Here is a 20436-nt window from a genome sequence, read left to right on the forward strand (position 1 = left end):
CGCGTGCTTTCAGTCATTCCTGGTCAGGTTGTACTGTCACAGTCTGGCTGGGGCAGACTGTATGTGTTGCAAAAGAGGACTCAAACGCAGACCAAAACGTGGCGTGGATTAACAAAAACAAGCCGTTTATTGAGGCTAGCAACGAGGGTACAAATAATAGGGCATTGGTGAACACTAAACACTAACCTAAACTGGGTGAACTAAAACTAAACATGAAAAACCTTAAGCATAGTGAACTGACAGAGATACCTGGAGATGAGACATGGATGAGCAGACGACCTGACCAGGAATGACTGAAAGCACGCGGACTAAATACACACAGGAGGATAATGAGGAAAGTGGGAACACATGGGGAAACAGCTGACACACATGAACATAACGACGTGACAAGGGGAGCGTAACATTAACAACATCGAACCTAGGGACACAGGAACCCTTCAAAATAAAACAGGAAATCTAATGAAACGCAGACCTGACAGCATAAGACACATAGATAAGAAACACACGAAGCGAAGGGCAAGGGAGACTTCACTGGGTATGACAATACAAGGGGGAACTGATAAACAGATGCACATAGGAAACATAATAAGCTAGAACATACACTAACAGCATCAAAAGAACTGAAACTCAAAACACTGGGTCATAAGACCCAGGACCGTGACACAACCCGCTGGTGGGCAACTCTGAGCACCACATCCAGAACACCCTGGATTTTGTTGGGAAGGTGAGAGATGTCATTATGGAGGCAGATGAAACCATGGTCTCGTACGACGTTACATCTCTCTTCACTTGCATCCCAGTCACGGAAGTGTTGGAGGTAGTTCGTAAGAGATTACAGGATGACACCAACCTCAGCAACAGGACCGCTCTCAGCATCGACCAAGTCTGTTTGAACTGTGTCTTCATTCCACCTACTTCACATACAAGGGTCAGTACTACAGGCAGAAACATGGGTGTGCCGTGGGCTCCCCAGTTTCACCCATCGTGGCCAATTTGTACATGGAGGAAGTGGAAAAGAGGGCTTTGCTATCCTCCCCTGGAACAACACCAAGTCATTGGTTCAGGTATGTGGATGACACCGGGGTGAAAATCAAATCTCATACCACAATTCACGGATCACATTAACTCGGTGGACCGACACATCAAATTCACCAGGGAGGATATGAAAAGAGGCAGGTTAGCCTTCTTAGACTGTGAGATTTCCATCAGTAATGGGGGACATCTAAAAGCTGATGTGTACAGGAAACCTACGGATACGAATCAGTATCTAAGGTTTGACTCTCATCATCCACTGGAGCACAAACTGGGTGTCATCAGGACGCTACAACACAGAGCAAACACCATCCCCACTGACACAGCAGCCAGGGAGGCAGAAGAACATCAAGAAGGCCCTGAGTAACTGTGGTTATCCCAGCTGGACTTTTGTCAAAGCTGGGAAGGCTCCTGAAGAAAGCTCCAGCTGATCCAGGAGAGAAGGACAACCGCTGCCCAAGTGAAAACCTGTAGTGATCCTGTATATGTCAGGACTATCGGAGCAGCTGAGACACATTTTTTCTAAACACCAGGTCTCTGTGGCTTTTAAACCCCAAAACACGCTGCACCAAAAACTGGTGCACCCCAAGGATCGGGTCCCCCGACACAAACAGAGTAACATAGTGTACGCTGTTCAGTGCAGGAGGAGTGCCAGGATTTATACGTCGGGGAAACCAAACAACCTCTGGCTACAACACAGAAGAGTCACCTGCAGTCTGTTTACACCTACAGGCCAGTGGACACTCTTTCAATGATGAGGATGTAACATCCTGGACAGGGAGGAACGCTGGTTTGAGGGCGGAGTCAAGGAGGCCATTTACGTGAAAAGGGAAAGACCATCTCTGAATGGAGGAGGGGCCTAAGGGTACATCTGTCACCATCTTACATGCTGTGATTGCAGCCATTCCCCAACTCTCTGTGAATGGGACTCATGGCCATTGATCAGTGGGCTTTGTTGATCAATGGTCATGAGAATTTGCATAATTATGATGAAGGAACTGACCTCTCAGCCCATTGTTCCTTCATTCGCTGGTTTCAGTCATTATGCAAATGTGCTGTTTATAAGGGTGAAACCTGCAGTCAGCTGAGACTGAAGACGTCACCTGATGATGATGAAATGTTTCTCCCACTGAAAACGCTGCGTCCAGATGAACAGAACCAACTTTTGGAGAATGTAATTTCTTCTCAAAATGGTATTTTGTTTTCAAATGACACACACAACCCATCACCAGTTGAACACTGATGTGCTTAATGTAAAATACTATGACCATTTCTTCTCCAGTCATCATAATGACTACTGTAAGCCTTTTTTTGTTTTGTGTTACACTTACTACAGACAGTACAGTGGCCTGTCAAACAATGGGGAAAAACTGTGAAAGTAGAGATGGTGTCAGTCTCACAAATCCAAACTGAAAGCTACAATAACCCAGTTTTATCTGAATTTGAAAGCAGGAAATTAGAGATCATCCAGATTTGACAAAACAAATAGAGCAGGAAGTTGTTTTTAACACCCTCCACCCCCAAAAAGGGCAAAGTCTAGTAGGATTTGCTGTTAGCTGAACTCAGAGTTGGAGTCAGAGCAATTTCCCTGAAAAAGTATTAATGAACTTAAAGGCAGAAACTCATCATTTTATTTTCATTCTGAATGAGATTTTTCAAATCAAGTAATATTTTTTTCAGAAACTCATTGTGCCACCTGAGTGGGTCAACTGAGCCACAGGTTGCAGAAATGATCCCCGGCTCCTGCAATAGATTTAAATATCTCGCCCAAGGATACTTAAAACCCTTATTTACCCCATTGCTTTGCAAGTATTACTGCATGTGTGAGAAAGTTAGGAAAAGAGCTTTTAAAAACACTGTATATGTGTGAGATCAGGTAAATGAAATGTGTCCTAGAATTATATAGAATATATAGAATTAAATAGTTTTGAAATGAAAAACAGTGACAATAAAATAATAATAATAATTCTCTTACACAATGTGGATAATGTAAGAGTAAACTTTATCAGATTTTTTTCTTTTGCACTTGGAAAGCCCATTGGCTCCTGACATTATACAGTAACACTGATATGCAGCTGATCAGCCAGGTAATCTTCAATGTCCAGAAATTTAATTTAACAAGTTTGCTGATGCTCTCTTGAACAATACAGAACACTATGAATACTATAGTCAACAAATGTCAAAAAACAGTCCAGGGTACAGATGTGACAGCGATATGATTAGAGCTACAGCACAAAACAAACTTGATGGGCAGAGGAAGAGGAGAATGAAGTACAGGACGTATCAATACTTGTTTTTGTTGTAGTATAAAACTGTATCGCCTGCTTTAAGGGTCATCCTTTTTGTGGAGCAGACTGCTGGTTCACATCAAGGTCCAGCACATTGTAAGTTATAATTTCAACTGCTGAAGCGAATTCCATCTTTTAAAAGATGTACTTCCTTTAAGACAAGAAAACGAACACAACAGTTTATGGACAAATTCTGGTTTGGGGTGAAATTGTGACAAATGTGACAATGACAATTCCTCACCACTGGGTTTTGACCATATAAATAAAAAAAAAGCTTTTTCATTTTGCTGTCTAAAACCTATAACACTTTTTATTTTTTTTAGTCACTGGAGAAACAGCAACAAGTAGCACGATGCTTCTCTTTGGCCTCATGGTGGCATTGTTGTCTTACTGTCACGCTGAATAAGAACCAGATGTTAAAAAAAAAGACAGATGACAAATAAAATTAAAGAAGTAAAACATCAGTCCCAAACAAACTATTTCAGTTCCCCTGAGTTACTAATGCACACATGCTTCAAAACTCATCTGCTTTTCTGTAACTTGCCTCTTTCAGACAGTGAACTTGCTGCTTATGTTTCCAGGAAGACCATGACATCTGAAAAGCTGATAGAGGCAACAAGGATGCTACTTTTTCCCTACAGCTCATCTTGTAAACTTACACTAAAATGTTGTTATGACCATAATCAGGTGACTGTGGGATTTCTCTGTGTTTTGAATGAATACCTAACATGATAGGATTCGAAGTTGACAGTTGTCAAAGTTGATTTGGTCAGTGACAGTTACTGCAGTTATCAACCCAAGTTTAAGCATCATTCCAAGTGTTAGTGGGAGTGGTTTGTTTGGTTGTTTTCTTTTTTTTCCACTTTGGAATGGAAACAAACAGGTTTCATTTTGGTAGAAAAGAAAAAATGTGATACAAATGTGCTCATTATCAGCATTCTATTCATGCTTTCTAAAAACACAGTACCAGTACAATAAAAAAAAGTTGAATATGGGAATCATTTTAAAACTTTTTTTGTTATAATGCAATCTTTGTGTGGTTGACCAAAGCAGGTATTGCAAAGTCTAATAGAAAACTGGATTGTAATAGATACATTTAAGAAGGGAAAATAATTAACTTAAATCTGAAAACATCTAAACCTGGTCATGTGTTCGTGTTGAAGTTGTTTTCAGACATAAATACAGCTCTGAATCTTCAATTTTTCAGCTCCCTGCTTCTTCCCTGATTTCTGTTTTTGTTGTGCCTCCTGCATTCGATATGCTGTCTTAACACTATCCTAAACTGGTTTTTATTCGGCTATTCCTAATGTATTCTGCATGTAAGAAAGGTAAAATTGTGGAACTTGATTCTCCTGATATTCTCCAGATTTTTTGTTTTAAAATAGCTTTAAACACATTTACAGCACGATTTTGCAGCGGTGCTCTGTGTAAGAGTCTGTTTTGCTCACATGAGGCATGTTTCAAACTCGAATTCTGTTGCATAGTCAGAGCTTTTTGAGTTTCAAAATCTGAAAACAATGTTTAAGTGTAGCTTTCTTGTCTGTGGAGGGCAACAGTTGGGCTGTGTTACTTAATGCATGTATATGTGATATGTTTGGCTCGCTGGACTTTTTTGATAAGCAAAACACAAAGTCTATTTCAGGATTATTCTCCTGTACTCAGAGTCGTGAATACGAGTCAGCACACAGTCTTTGACCAGCAGATGTTCTCTGGTGGAGATAAGGATCTAGACCCTCCGTTCTTGTCATACTTCTTATCAGCCACCAGTGATCCGGCAGGCTTGTGCCTTTGTTCAACTTCATCCTGTGTTGAGCTGCTTTCGTCCCCATCTTCCTCTTCATTGTCACTTCTTTCATCTTTGGTTAGCTGAATGAAATGATTACAGTAAAAATACAGAATGAAAAACATGATGGGAAAATCAACAGAAAAGGAGACTGTATTTAGAAAAAAGCCGCCAAAGAGGACAAAATGTCTACTTGAAAGCAGATTTGAAATCTGAGATGCAGCAGAGAACTCTGGGTAGCAGTTTGGCTTCCTTTCAATGTAAAACACAAAGCTTTGTTGAGCATTTTGAAGCCTGGACATTAACATTTTGCTCATCACAATGCAGGTTTTTTAACAACGTAGTGACATATTTGGACGAAATGATGCATTTTAAAGTTACCACGTAAGAGTGATCTGCATTTATAGGATGCAAAGAACCACATACCTGCTATTTAAAAGATCCATTTTTGCTAGGCGTGTTGGTTTGAGTTACTAACTAACCTTTTGAACCATGTTTGTGGTATGTTTGGAGTATTTCATTGAAAATTGCATGTTTTATTAGCTTTCTTACATCACTGGGAAACTAGGTCAGTAAGGTACTTAAAACCTACTTGATGGTCTGGCCTTTACCTGAGTTCTTGAAGGCTCTGGATGTTGTAGGGCTGTCTTGGTTGACATGCCTCTGCAACATCGCAGAGTTTGTTCATTAGTCAAACTTTGAACGCAGGGTACATGTTTTAATTCTGGTTGGGGAACACTGGGCCAGCTCTTTATCATCTCAAGGACGTTCGAGTTTGCCCACCCAGTCCACATGTATTTTATGGCCCTCTGAGTATCCTGTGGGTGTTCTTTAGGAGTGTGGGGTGTAAAGAGAGACGTGGATAAATACTGTCACAGCAGACTTACTGTGCCAAACATAAATTTCCTGATCATGCGTAGAATGAGGTAGGCCCAGAAAATGTGCAGACAAAGCAGGACCACCAGCATTGTGTTGAAGAAGTAGTAACCAAAGAAGGCAGGGTAATAGAGAACAGGGTAGACCCAAGTACAGTGGATCAGCCTGAAACACAAGCATATCAAAAATGTAAAAATCTGTTACATACTAAATGTAATACATGTATAGGAAATCTGCTTGAGTATGAATGAACAAAGACCAATAAACTTAGTTCACTGGTTACTTTAGACTTAATTTGAAGAAAAAAACACACAACTTAAGTCTTATTTATCGGCTTACCAAAATGGAAAGATGATCAGTCGTGTTACCATGAACACTATGGCAAACAAAACAAAGAGAGTTTTGCAGGTTTTCTCCCATTTGGCATAGTTGAATAATTTGGCAGACTAAAAGAAAAATGAGTTTTACCATTAATTAACAACACACATATACACACAGCAGGTTTTATGTAGGATAAAGACCCAGTAAGTCCCAACAATCAGTTGACCCGCATGAGAAGGCACTTGGTGACAGCGAAGGAAAAACTCCCTTTTCACAGGAAGAAACCTCTGGCAGAACCAGGTCAGCCATCTCCCACGACTGGTGGAGAGTGAAAAGGGTTCAGTGAAGTAGAAACACTTCCATCATATTCTAGATCTCAAATATTTTCTTTTCTTTAATATGTGGCACACCACAAAGTAACAGAAACAGGTATTGGCACTTTGCATGTTTTATCTGCTTTCTGACAATTCACAAGAGAAAACTTCAAAAAGTGTATTTTTGAAAAATATCACCATGTGGTCATTGTTCAGAATACGTTACTGCTTAGGTGAGGTCTCATTTTTACCCATGCTGCTCGTTTTTGAGCTAAGATTCCTTTTGTGTCACAACTATTTTCATTTACCTGCAATACCAGGTGGATTTATTTTGAACTGTAAGCAGTGTCCAGTTACTAAAGGTTAATCTATACCTTCATGTGGCCACCAAACATGTGGCCGAGACTGACCTCTAGGAAAACATCGGAAGCATCATGGATAAGCATAACCAGTGTTCCTACACGGATGTAGTTGGCACACCAGGAAAAGGATAAGAGGACCAGAGTGGCCAAGTGGTGGATGATTTGCTCCTTAAAGTCCTGATGGAGATAAGAAACACACAAAAACACACAAAGAAAACTACAATCAACACAGGGAGTACTGTTTCATCACAAATCATGTTTGCATATTAAAAAAAGGTACATGTTGTTAAATGACAGAAGGACAAGAAAAGCAAAGAGAGAGAGAAATACAGAAAGTCATGACGCAGAAAACAGCGCTGACTCTGCCAAGTTAAAATAAATAAATAAATAAACATTTCTAACGTTATTTACACTTTTCATAATAGTGGAACAAGTTTCAGAATGCATCAATTATAATAATACCATTAAATATGTACATATATTTATTAGTTTCAGATGTAGCCATTCTTGTATTTTGCTTGTTTACATTATTGTATTTTGCACAACTCTGTTGCTTGTGAAGCTCGCACACAAGAATTTCACTCACATGTGCTGTACCAATGTACCTGCACATGTGATGTGACAATAAAAGTGATTTGATTTGATTTTGATTTGATTTGAAATATAAAAGATACCATAAAAGACAGGAAGAACTTTTTCCCCATTTCCTGCATTCTAATAGTTATCTTTGTACACTCCAACAGAATCTAATTAACAGGAGGCAAGGTTATTATCGTTAACGAAAACTAACGAAATAACAACTAGAACAAATCATTTTCGTTATCGGAAATAAAAATAAAAACAAGACTTTGCAAAAAAATGAAAACCAACTAAAACTGTAATGAGTGTTCACAAAACTAACTAAAATTAACTAAATTTATAGCGAAAATGTGTTTAGTTTTCATTGATGTGTGCGTGTCCTACAATAGTCAAGGGTGAAAATGAAGTGTAGTTTTCAGGGTTTTTTCTTGCTGTGTCACATTATGCCAGCAGGTGGCAGCACGTTAGTCGAATCCAATTTGGGATTACTTTGAATATGACTGTGTTTTGGATAAAGCAAGTGTCTTGTAGTGGAAAGAGACAAATTATGAGGGACATTTCTAAAGGGGAAAAAATCCCACAAACCTTAAAGTGCACTTGAAAAGCTCACACATATATACAATAAAAATTCATTAATTAATTAATTAATTTTAAAAAAAAAAGAAAAAAAAAGCTCGCACAAGAAGGCTAACCTAGCTTACCTTGAGAAGGTAAGGGAGCACACTCAACCCTCATCCCCAGAAACAGAAGCTAACCCCGGGCAAGGCAGCGTGATGCATCCCGAGACAACTCCACAAAAAACATTAATGCAGTGGTTGCAACAGCGAGCCGATGGCTGCTGGTTGGTCAATTTGCAGGAACATCACAAGCGAGAGGAAGCGTTGATGAATATGTTTATTGAGACGGGGACATCTACACAACTGTGTGAGTCAGTTGCCTTCAAAAAGTTTAGCAATTCACTTGAACCAAAATTACGAACACCTGGTGCTGCAAAAGTTAATAGTCTCATTGGGGCCAAGATTTATCTTTTATAGTTGCCTGCTATCAATGGTTGTTCATCTGGCCTATTTTTTTTTTTTAAGAACCCAGAGGTTCCCCATAGGTGGGAATGTGAGTTGTCTGTCTCTGCGTGTTCGCCCTGCGACCTGTCCAGGGTGCAGGGTATGGCAGCTGGAATAGCAACATACCCAAGGATGAGCAGAAGAGCATGACTGATATGATGAAACTGGGATTTTGTTACACTTAAATGTTGCAAACAACTAAAAAAAAAACAAAAACTAAACTAAACTAGCAAACAAATGGTAAAAACTAATTAAAACTGATATAAATTTGAAAATCTGAAGTCAAAACTAAATAAAAATAAAAACTAATGAAAATTGCAAAACTATTAAAACCCTGTCAGGAGGTTTCATGTATTAGAAAGAAAGGGAAACTTCTTCACATGCCTGATCACAATAGGTTAAACATGTTTTATTTTTTTATCTTTCTCTACAACAGGTAGCATTGATAAGACAACTCATATGTCTTCAGAAGGGCTATAGTGTGTACTGGAAAGAAAGGGACCAAGCACCGAGTCTTAAAGGTAATAAAATTAGATTGAATAGATGCTTGGACTGTTTTCTTTGCCATGTTGCTATGACTGATCAGTTAAAGTAGCTCTGCACCCAAAATGCCAAGATTATATCAGTCCATCAGTGTGGCTGGATATCTGTTCTCACCAAGCCTGCTGTTTCTATGAAGGATAGCATCTTATTTTCAGTTGAAGTGAACTCTTTAAAATGCAGACAGTAAGACACAGACAGTAAGGTTTAATTGTTTGTTTAGCTTTCATGTATGCCCACTCTCTTCTGTAAGATTTTCCTTTCTCTCACGATCATTTCTTAGTACTACGTATGTTCATTTTGTACAGATAGCGATTCAAATAATTCCATTAGAATGTCAGTTAAACATCTGGAATATTGATTTGGTCAGTAAGGTAGTAAATGGGGTTGTTAATCAGTTTTAGCTTCTTCGGTTTCAAGAGGAGCAACAATGAGACAACCTCCAAAACAATTCAATTCAATAAAACTTTATTGATCCTGAAGGTTGACCCCGAAGGAAATGAGTAAGCAATGGTATTACAAGTGGAGGCTACTGACATTTTTCCCTCCACATCTGTTCGGATTGTTTTTTCACTGCTACTTCCTTTTGGCTAGGATAAGTATCACTACTGGTAGCATGATGCAATACCTGGACCCTACAGAGGTTGCACAGATATTTCAACTCATCCAGGATGGCTCATCAATATGTACCATTGGCAGAAGGTTTGCTGTATCTCCTAGCAAAGTCTCAAGAGAGGAGATACTAGGAGATAGGCTGTTACTCTAGGAGCCCTGGTAGAAGGTCTTCAACCATCAGGAGGTCCAGTATCTGCTCTTTTGTGCAGGGAGCATGAAGAGCATTGCCAGAGTCCAACAAAATGACCCCCAGCAGGCCACTTGTGTGTGTCTCTGACCAGACAATCAGAACCAAACTTCATGAGGGTGGCCTGAAGGCCCTGTGCTCACTGCCCAGCACCATGGTGCTCGATTGGCATTCACCATACAATACAAGAATTGGAAGGTCCTGCACTGGTGCCCAGTGTTTTTCACAGATTAGAGCAGGTTCATGTGGCAGACATGAATGGGTCTGGAGAAGCAGTGGAGAACACTACCTGAGCTACCTGTAACATCGTTCAGTATGACTGGTTTGCTGGTGGATCAGCGATCGTGTGGGGAGGAATATCCATGGAGAGACAAACAGACCTCTACAGGCTAAACGGTAAATGGACTAGTTCTTATATAGCACTTTACTACTCTGTCTGAGCACACAAAATGTTTCATGCAACTTGCCTCATTTATCAATTGACACCTATTTATACAAGCACTTTTTTCTATGCTTTATTTCTCCACAGAAGTGCTTTCTATCTAACATTCACACACATTCATACTCATGTGGATGCATCGGAGAGCAACCTAGGGTTAGTATCTTGCCCAAGTATACTTGGCTTGGCAGACTGGAGCAGCCATCGATCAAACCACCAAACTTCCAAACCTCCCATACCTCCTGAACTAAGTCATGGTGCAGTAGGCCCTGGGTTCCTCCTTGTGCATGACAATGCCTGGCCTCAAATGGTGAGAGTATGCAGACAGTGCCTGAAGGATCGAGGAATTGATACCACTGACTGGCTCCCATGCTTGCCTGACCTAAGTCCAATAGAACACCTTTGAGGCATTATGTTTCAGTTTATCCAACACTGCCAGGTTGCACCTCATGGAGGAGCTGAGTGATACCCAGGTATGGGTGAGGTCTTCTGGTTAGGTCTGTCTTCTAGTGAAACAGGTGTTTGAAGAGGAGTGGGAAGAAATAACACTTATGTACTCCCACCCCCTTCAGATATTTATAGTTCAGTCATGTAGCTGAGCAGCTGCTTCCTGAGTATATGTAATACATTATATAACAATGATAATTTACCACACTAGAAATATCTATATTGAAAAGACCTCTTGTAGCTTAATGCTGCCCTCATCCCTGTACTGCATAAAAACCACATCTTTATACACTGATTTAAATTTGTGGACATTTGGACATTGCTTGTGCTTAACCTCACACACAGACACACGAAAACCTTTCCTAGTAGTTCTCACCACAACTCATAGCCCCACTGCAGAGAGAGAAGTGTAATATATAAAACTGTAACAATACAACTGAGCGTAAGGCAGACAAGACAAGAGATTATCAGAATAAAACAGGAAACAGAAAGTGAACTTGTGACACCAAGAAAAGATTGACTACAAAGGAGACGCTGATGGCAAGACACATGGATGAGATTAGGAATAACAAAAACCAGAAACTAGAAATAAACGCAGACCCAACAGAGAAAACTAAACTATACAGAGTTAGCACTTAAGTCATCTCTTAGATGCAGCAGAAAGAATCGCGAGTCCACAACAAACTCAAAGATCCAGAGACGCAGGAACACTGAGCACCACTTTGAGTTGCTGCAATTAAATGTTGGGAAATGGACGAGCCTGCCGCTGCCGCTTTTTCAATTTGATTCTCTGCTTTTGAATTCAGGTGTCTGTAGGCTAATCATTTTAATTTCAGTTTCAACAATATAGCATCCTTTCCAACAAATTACCCAGTCTATACGAGTACGAGTCTGCTGTCTTCATTTATTTTCTTGAGCAGTATGTATAATTGCATTTGTTGAGTATTGTATTGTTGAGATTCAAATATTAATATTAGCCTGAAGTTTCGAAAAAATAATATTACCTTTTTTAATACTAATACTCTTTCACATATTTAGAAATGGTTAAAATTATACATTACATATTATGTAAAGAAAAAAAGAAAGCAGATGAATGAACCTAATTGAAGTTTGTGGTCTCTAAGAACCACTATTTACCTTCCTCTTGACATCAAAAGCAACACTGAAGAGAAGACAGCCATAGAAACTCATTTCCAAGATATAATACCAGTACTGAGACTCTAGCATGGTCTGCAGACAGGGAGACAAAGAGACAGATTCAAGAAGACGGGACAAAATTATAATCAGTTATACAGACAAAAGGTTTGTCCCATAAGGTTCTGTTTTTTTCCCCTAGACCTTAAGGCTAAAAATAAGCTGCAGAGGAATCTATTGTTTACACCAATTTGCAGCTTTCCACGTAAATGCTAGTACAGGTTGATGCTTCTGTTAAACACTGAAAGAAAAGGAAATCTGAGTACTAGTAATTAAAGTCCCACATGGCAAGAAACATGGCAGGTTTACAATCCTTTCACAAAGTATAGCCCTGTTTTTTCAGTTTGTACTGATTGCAAAAATAAATAAATGTATCGTCTGCTTTGTCTGAATGTCTGCTGAACTTCACATCTGTAGTGGTGTACAGAAGAGAAATTACAAAAATGTGTGATGCCCAAAAATCTATGGACCTAACCGGATGTTAGATGGACATCTATAAGTAGCGTGGGATGGATGATTGGATAATTGGATCCATCATCCCATTGGATGATGGATAATTGTTAGAATTCTGAGTTCTTTTTTTCTGAGTTTGTTTTTTACTCTTTTTTTTTATTGCCCTTGCCTGTGTTTTCCGTATGTTTCCTCAGTGGTTTTGTGGTTTTCTGTGTTTTTGCTCTTGATGATTGATTGATGATTATGGCATGTGGTGTGGGAGAGTATGCAACAAACCTGCTTGGGAAAACCTGTCCATACTTCCCTAGTATCATAAAGCCATTCTTTCTGCAGAAAAAAAAGGTATTATATTTGTACAGGTAATGCAAAATAAAGAAGAGTGGTGAAATGTTAACTTATAAAGAGCTGTTCAGACAAAAGCCTAATGAGTAAAGAGACTTAATCATTTAACCATCACTGCCTTGAGTTGGAAAAATGTTGAAATGGTTATGTTACTTACATCATGCAGTGCTACCATTCCTCCAATAAATGCAGACAGGTAGAAAACAAATCGCCAGCTGTTGGGACACAATAAAGTTGCTGTTAATATCAGAATAATCACAAATACACACACTCACAAAAGCAGAGCGTAGTAACCTGGCCTCTGTGAATTTCTTCAGAACTCCAGGGCGGTCCTGTCTGCGTCTTCTTCTAAACCAGCGCTCCACTTGTCTCGTGGACAGACTGCTTTTCTTAGACAACCCATCAATGTCAACCTGGTATTAAATACACATGCAGACAGACACAAAAACACATGCATGTTTGTTTACATATGTGTATCGTGTAGGTGCTTAAATGTATATCTCTAGCCCGCTCGTTTCAGATACATAAATAATGTAGTTTTGTCAAAACTGCAGGAATCTCTCAGGCACATTTGCAAACAAACGCTGGAAAGTGTGGAGTCACACTTCAGGCTGTTGAAGGTAATTAAAGAGCAGAAATATATCCGCAAGCTTTGAGACATCCTTGACTTTCACTGCGAGAAACAGTAGCTTGCAGTCAGCAGAACTCCAGAAATGTATCGATGTAATTTGTCGTGATTTGGTAATCTGTTAATAATGTACATCACTTATGGAAAATGTGCATGTCCGCTGACTCAAACCAGTACAGTTTAAAACAAATATGTTATATTTGGACATTTGTTCATAATGAAGGTGGCACAGTGGTGGAGTGGTACACACTGCAGCAAGAAAGTCCATGGTTCAGATCCAGTCTGGTCTCATGTTCCCACTCTCTACGGGAACATGAGATTGCATCAAAAACATGCATCAAGAGGGAGGGGTGGTTGGTAGGTAGGTAGAGGGATACTTTATTGAACACAAACACATATACGGTCCCTCGCTATAACGCAGTTCACCTTTCACGGTCTCACTGTTTCGCATTGTGTTCTGCGTCCTGATCGGCTGTAGACAATTGTCAATCAATCTCGTGCCGTGTCTCCTGTGGCTGGATTTTGCACTGTCAGAGGCCCCTGTGGGTGCCTTTGGTTTCATTCTTTAATACTGGACTTATTTTTCTACTAAGGTTTGAACTTTGAGAGTTTAAACAAGAGAGAAAAGTGTGAAAATGTTCACGCCTGTCTGAGAAAAGTGTACAAAGTGTGTAGTGAGGGGTTTTACAGCCTTAAAACATCTATAATAGCTGTAGAAAATAAAGTTGGCTACTTTGCAGATTTTACCTATCGCGGAATATTTTTAGAACGTAACTCCTGCGATAAATGAGGGACGACTGTACCAAATACACTAACAGAAAGCAAACTGGCTACACCAAGTTACAAAAAAAAAAAGACAAGCATTTGTACAAGAGCTGTACAAACCTAGCCTCCTAACTAAAATACAGTAAATAGCTGTGGAGCAGTGATGAACTATCCCAAAATAAGTGAAATAAGTAAATAACTGTAGTGCAATGACAGTCTAACCACCAGAAATGTACGACCAGCAAAAATGAACAGTCCTTGAGTGTGTATGGGTGAGGTTGTGAAGGGGCCCATTAGTCCACCTTACCCCTGCGCCTGACTGCTTTGTTAGATGTATAGTCCTTGGAACAAAGGACTTCCTTAGCATGTCTGTAGAGTGACAAGAGTCTGCCAATGAACTAGCTTCTCTGCTTGTTGAAGATTAAGTGTTGGTCATTGTCCATGATGGACAGCAGCTTGTTCAGGGTCCTTTTCCCTGCCACCAATGTAAAGAGCCAGCTTTCTTCACAACTTGTCCAGCTTGTCTGTTGGCATCTCTCTTTCTCTTTTGGATGCTGCCTCACCAGGACACCAGCGCACAGAAGAGGACACTGGTGATGACTGACTGGTAAAATATAAACAAGAATTTGCTGCAGATGGTAAACAACCCCAATTTCCTCAGGAAGCTCAGCCAGCCCTTTTTTGTAGAGTATATCTATGTTCACTAACCAGTCCAGTGTGGTATCCAGACAGAGTCCCAGGTACCTGTAGGTACTGACAAATTCCAATTGATACAGGTAGTGCAGAATGCCTAGCCCTGCGGAAGTCTACCTTACGTCAGTTTACAAAGTCCAATCAAGCTCCTATACTCTCCCTCCTGTCCATCCATGATATGCCCAACTATAGCTGTGTTATTAGAAAACTTCTCCATGTGACATGTTGCAGAGTTGTAGCTGAAGTCAGCCATGTACAGGGCAAAAAGGACAGGAGAGAGCACTGAGAGAGCATTTTTAGGTCACCAATGCTGCTGACCACGGTCTCTGAGGTGCAGTCTCTCAGCCTCACAAACTGTGTGAGGTTCGCTATTGAGGACACCAGGAGTCCAGCCCCATCTGCAACAACTAGTCTCTCAGTAGTGGGGACTGTATAGTGTTAAATGTGCTGGAGAAAGGACTTCCAGGTCGCACAGTGGAGGTAGCTACGTAGAACTACTGCTTCTGGCTCGAAATACTAACAAGATAAAAAGCTAACTAGGATGGGGCTATGGTGAATGACAAACACGGCAAGGTGAAAACCAAGAGAAGGGTGATAACTATGACTGCAATGTATACTGAAGAAAGTGAAGCTAACGAAGATGGCGACATTTTGGCTAGTGCTGGGGCTAATGCTAGCAAAAAAGAATGAAATGGAGGAGAACGTCAATATTAACTCATCAATTTAAGGCGATACTTATGGAAATTAGGGAATCGGAAAAGAAAATGTGCAACAGTTTGAAGAAGTTAAGACCAAAGTGTGCAAAACCAGCGCAAGACTCAAGGAAGCAGATAATCATATTTTGGACATGGAGGAGCAGATTCAAACAATGCAGGATGCTGTTACGGAGCTATTAAAACTACAATCCAAACTCAAGTGACAAATCACCGAAGGATAAAGTTGGGAATGAAGAGAAAAGCGCTCCCACTACTCGGTCCATTACTGCACGCTTTCTGAGTTATGAGACAAGACAAATGTGTAATATTTAGAACTATTGCCTTGGCTTAATCGAGATGCAAGGAGTAGTGGTTCATGTGCAGTGTGGAAGAATTGTGCGAGGAGGACTTCTAATCCTGGGCCCCACTCCGAAGTGTGTGGGTCAGCCCACACCTGACTTATTACATCAGGTCTTACAGACCTGAAAATCCTGTTTTATTTTCTTATTATCTGTTTGATTGTTATCTTGTTAACTGTGGTTCTGAGCAGTTTGGAGAAGCGGTATTGTTATGTTTATTTTGACAACAATGTTCCATCTTAAAAATGGCAAACACTGTTAATATCCTCTCCTTTAATGTAAATAGAATAGTCAGCCCACAAAAAGGTCCAACATACTGTTTAAGGTAAAGAAAGAAATGATTCGTGCAGCCCTCCTACAGCAGACGCGTTTGTCAGATAAAGAACACAAAAAACTAGAACAAGGTTTTTGTTACTATGCCTATTCATTATCACAGAGATCTGGGCACTGTAGAGATTTAGCAATTTTAATATCACAACAGATCTGTTTTGAATATTTATTTGATATAAGGGATAGGGAGATCCGATATGTATTGGTAAAATGGAGAACTGATGGTTTTCCACCCACTACCCCCAATATATACACAACTATAGGAATGACTATAGGAATGACTCATGTTTGAGCTGATCTGAAACTGAAGCAATGCTGATATGTGGAGGGGACATGAATATAAGGCTATCCACATTAGAAATTTCTAAAGCACATATATAGTACAGCAAAAATGGAAAATAAGTTGCATTATTATAATATGTATTTATTGACATCTGGAGAGATGCTAATCCTTCTCGGCTCCCCACTCTACATACTCGAGAACTGATTATTTTACAATTATTACAATTATTTTTTCAGACCTAACAATACCAAAGGTAAACAACAACATTTTGATTGTCAGGACTAAAGGTGTGTGACTTGGTTTACCTGAGCAGGATTTCGACACTGAGTAGTGTAGTAGAACTCCAAGATAGAATTTTCCTCAGCTTTCAGATAGACTCTCTGCTTGATTCCAGCAGAAACTGCAAGTGGTGTTGCTATCCATCTGAAGTACCATAGACATAAGCAAAATGAAATTCAGCACATGATGGAAAATGACATTTTAAGGAGAACAGGTATATTGGGCCGTTACTTTGTCTGTAGCCATGGCTGCGCTTTGTTTGTTAGGCCTGTGGCTGCAACATTTGTTTGTTTGTTTTGTTCTTTTTGTTTTATGTGTGTGTGCAGTAGCGATTGTGCTGGATGGTTGTGCTGGGATCAAATCTATCAGAGCCACACTCCAAGTTAAAGCTGAATTTTTCCATAGCAACACAAAATGAACTATAGTAGCAATAACTATATCCAGCCGCAGTATCACCTGTCACAACCAGGAAGACTGGTTACATTTGTGCTTACTCCCAGCAAACACTGTTGATGGTTCACGATGAACGATTAATGAAAAGCAAGTAAGTGAAGTGTTAACCCACCACCACCCACTCCTCTACTGGAGTAGGGTTAGGTGGTTTAGGTGCACAATTTGGAGCTTACCTTTCAAACAGGTATCTGATGAGTAAAAAGGCTAAGGCATAGGGGAGAGTCACATAAAGATTGGAGGCTTTGGCATAGACCCGGCCCTCTTTGTCTTCCAGGTCAGCCCATGTTAGGCCCACAGGCAACCATAGACTGTCTGACCAGAAGCATTCATACAGTGTGTCAAACATCCCTCCTCCCTAAGGGAGCCAAAAGGTTATACAAACAAAAGAGAGGCAAAGGTCATGATATTAGTAGTCATGTAGTACTATATGTATATATACATATATATATATATATATATATATATATATATATATATATATATATATATATATATACACACACACACACACACACACACACACACACACACACACACACACACTTTCCTTTACCTTACATGGGCAGCAGTATGGTAAAATGTTACAGTTACTAAAGTCTACATACAGATCTGTTCAGAAAACAAATATTGACTTATTGATCCTTTCCCTGAGATCACTCCCACACTTTTTCAACAAGGCCTCTCTAAACACAGAAAGAAAGAGTGCTGAAACAGGCAAGGAGTGCCTCACTTGCAACTTGGCAACATATAATTACATTTGAAAGCACTTTTTTAATAAAGTCCAAATAAAGTGATGATAATCACATAATAAAATAATGTGAATTTCAAAGATAGTTCTGAAAAGGACTGTGTAATCTACTCTTCTCTACTGTAGAAGCTGAAAAGTTGATTTCAAGCCATCACCAAACGGTTTCATTTCATTCAACAGTGTTTCATAACATCTCCGTTTAGAGTTGGCTGCATTCACAGGGATCATTTTAAGAAAGCTTCAGTGCCAGCTTATTCTGATGCTGAAACTTTGTGCAACACAACCCTCTTTTAATGTTAGCCTGCACAAAACCTCTCAGCAGAAAGCCCAGCTTAACAGAGAGAGTTGATAACTAACATCATACCTGTTATATCCTACTGGGTTTTTCAGGTAAAGCAAATAAAGCTTGGCTATTGACCTTCCTTGGCAGGATACTCCTATGAAGATCAACCTTTCACAAAGAAAACGTTGTTGACTGTGTCAATGCCCACGAACCTACTGTAGATTCACTTGCATCACATTTATCTTTACAACAGTTCCCTGTAGCCATATTAGCACACTGTTAAGGAGGCTTCGCATTATAACCCCCAGTCAATAAGGGGACAATAGTTTTCATTACGGTTGTTACTTCCTCTATAAATACTTCAGCTGAAATCTACTGAGAATTGATTCGGTGTGCATGACATGTTCACCCTGCATGCTACAAACACATATCTCTAAATGTGCTGTTTTGTCATCAACGTAGAGTAGTTTTGAATACTTTAACACATTTATAAAGTTTATCTTTAATAAACACAGCACTAACAGAAAATGTAAGAATATGTATTAAATGTGCAGAAAAGTAAAAAGAGTATAATAATGTCAAAGTAAAACTAAATGAAACTTTTAAATCACCTGACTTTGTTCACCCATTAGCTCAGGCTTGGTCTGTTAGCTGTTTGTTTAGTGTTTCAAGTGACATTAGGGTTAGGAAATTTGCCTCTAGTCAAAGTATAATTTCACAGTCAAAGCCATTACCCTTCTTCATAGATGCTGGTTTTATAAATGTGATATGCTATACAGATCCTTTAAGTGACCTTAGACAAATATAGCTTCTTAAACAGCTTACCGCTATTTATTTTTTTTATTTCAAGGAGGCAAACCACATAACTCAGATTTACTGTGATCTTGCTGAGAACAGAGAATCGATTCGTTACAAACCACATCACTTACTGCAGAAAAGCCTGGATCAAATATCTCCTCCTGCCCACAGTTCTAGTTTAAACACAATAGATATCTAGCAAAAACTTGGAAATATTACTCATATTCAAAGGAAGACACGCAATTTGCTTGCTAGTCACATTTCAAGGTCACAGTAAAAGAAAAGCTTACCTTTTCACAGCCAGATAGAACAGGTAAGGGAACTTTTCCACATCAGCTGACTGCTTGTGTTTGCTGTGGAATATGAACACAGATGGGAAAGTCCTACGTTGCCCCCACCCCATCCCCAAACACACTCACACACCTTACCACCACCACCCCCACCATATGACAAGCAATCAGCCACTCTTGTCTTTGTTTGATATTCTTTAGGGTCACACCCACCCAGCGACAATTATCTGGGAAGGGCTTTCAGGAAGTGGAGGTAGGCTAGTGGATTGCCACAACACACAGGCTTTTTTTTTCTCTCTGCCCTCAAAGGATCTAATAACATTGTTTGTACTGTGCTCCTGATAAAATACAAAAGACAAGTTCTCTGACAGAACAAACCCTCCAGGAATAGAAACTGGAAAATGTAAAAATATCCCAGATACTGTATATAATAGACATATTTCTTTAAAAAGAAAGACTAAAGAAAGAAAGAATATTTGCTAAAGTTTACCTATGTTTTATTTTTAAACTTTAGGGTGTGTGTGTGTACAGACGGAACAAATAGCACCAGGACTCTGTACTAAGCTAAAACCAATAGAGAGCTTTGATGAGACTCTAAATTAATCATTAACATAACATAAAAATGAAAAGGTACCTAAAAGTTCCTATTAGGACCAAATACAATGAAACAAACACCTTTAAACATTAAGTTTGTGCAAAAACACCCAAATGTTCATGTTCTGTTAGGGAGGTCAGTACACACATACAGACATATTAACAGAGCAAGTTAGTCTTGTACAAGACTTCCACTGCAGCCTGAGGATGGTATATAAAAACTTTTTCCCAAACAAAGAGGTGTTTTGTAACCATAAGTTCTGGTTTTCAGCTACAGAGACATCACTGGTTTTTGAGGCAATTGTTGCTGAGATTTGACGCTCTGTAAATAAAACTGAATTCAACTGACTTTATTCCAATTTACATATACAGAAGATAATATCCCCTGGCCATAAACCCACAGCT

At 39.5% G+C, this 20436-nt stretch overlaps 1 protein-coding gene across 3 annotated transcripts; it reads right to left on the reverse strand.

The window, feature by feature from the left end:
- Positions 1 to 2906: 2906 nt before the first annotated feature.
- Positions 2907 to 19546, reverse strand: cers3a (ceramide synthase 3a). 3 transcript variants are annotated; one of them, XM_086296589.1, is made up of 12 exons: positions 19438 to 19546; positions 18444 to 18517; positions 17492 to 17673; positions 16892 to 17009; positions 13128 to 13246; positions 12991 to 13048; positions 12768 to 12818; positions 11982 to 12074; positions 7025 to 7153; positions 6319 to 6425; positions 5991 to 6144; positions 2907 to 5186 (listed from the first exon to the last, which is right to left on the reverse strand). In XM_086296589.1, the coding sequence occupies exons 3-12, from the start codon at positions 17662 to 17664 to the stop codon at positions 4998 to 5000; spliced, it is 1191 nt and encodes a 396-aa protein (XP_086152715.1). In that variant the 5' UTR covers positions 17665 to 17673; positions 18444 to 18517; positions 19438 to 19546; the 3' UTR covers positions 2907 to 4997. The 3 variants fall into 3 exon arrangements, with proteins under 3 accessions (XP_086152715.1, XP_086152725.1, XP_086152706.1); XM_086296599.1 differs by lacking the exon at positions 19438 to 19546 and adding an exon at positions 19279 to 19403; XM_086296580.1 differs by lacking the exon at positions 18444 to 18517 and having other exon boundaries at positions 2908 to 5186.
- Between the last annotated feature and the right edge of the window lie 890 nt (positions 19547 to 20436).

Source organism: Aulonocara sp. 'chitande type north' Nkhata Bay, linkage group LG1, assembly GCF_057382095.1.
Source record: "Aulonocara sp. 'chitande type north' Nkhata Bay isolate Kocher_YH1m ecotype deep benthic linkage group LG1, A_spYH_male_GT1.1, whole genome shotgun sequence".
NCBI lineage: Eukaryota > Metazoa > Chordata > Actinopteri > Cichliformes > Cichlidae > Aulonocara > Aulonocara sp. 'chitande type north' Nkhata Bay.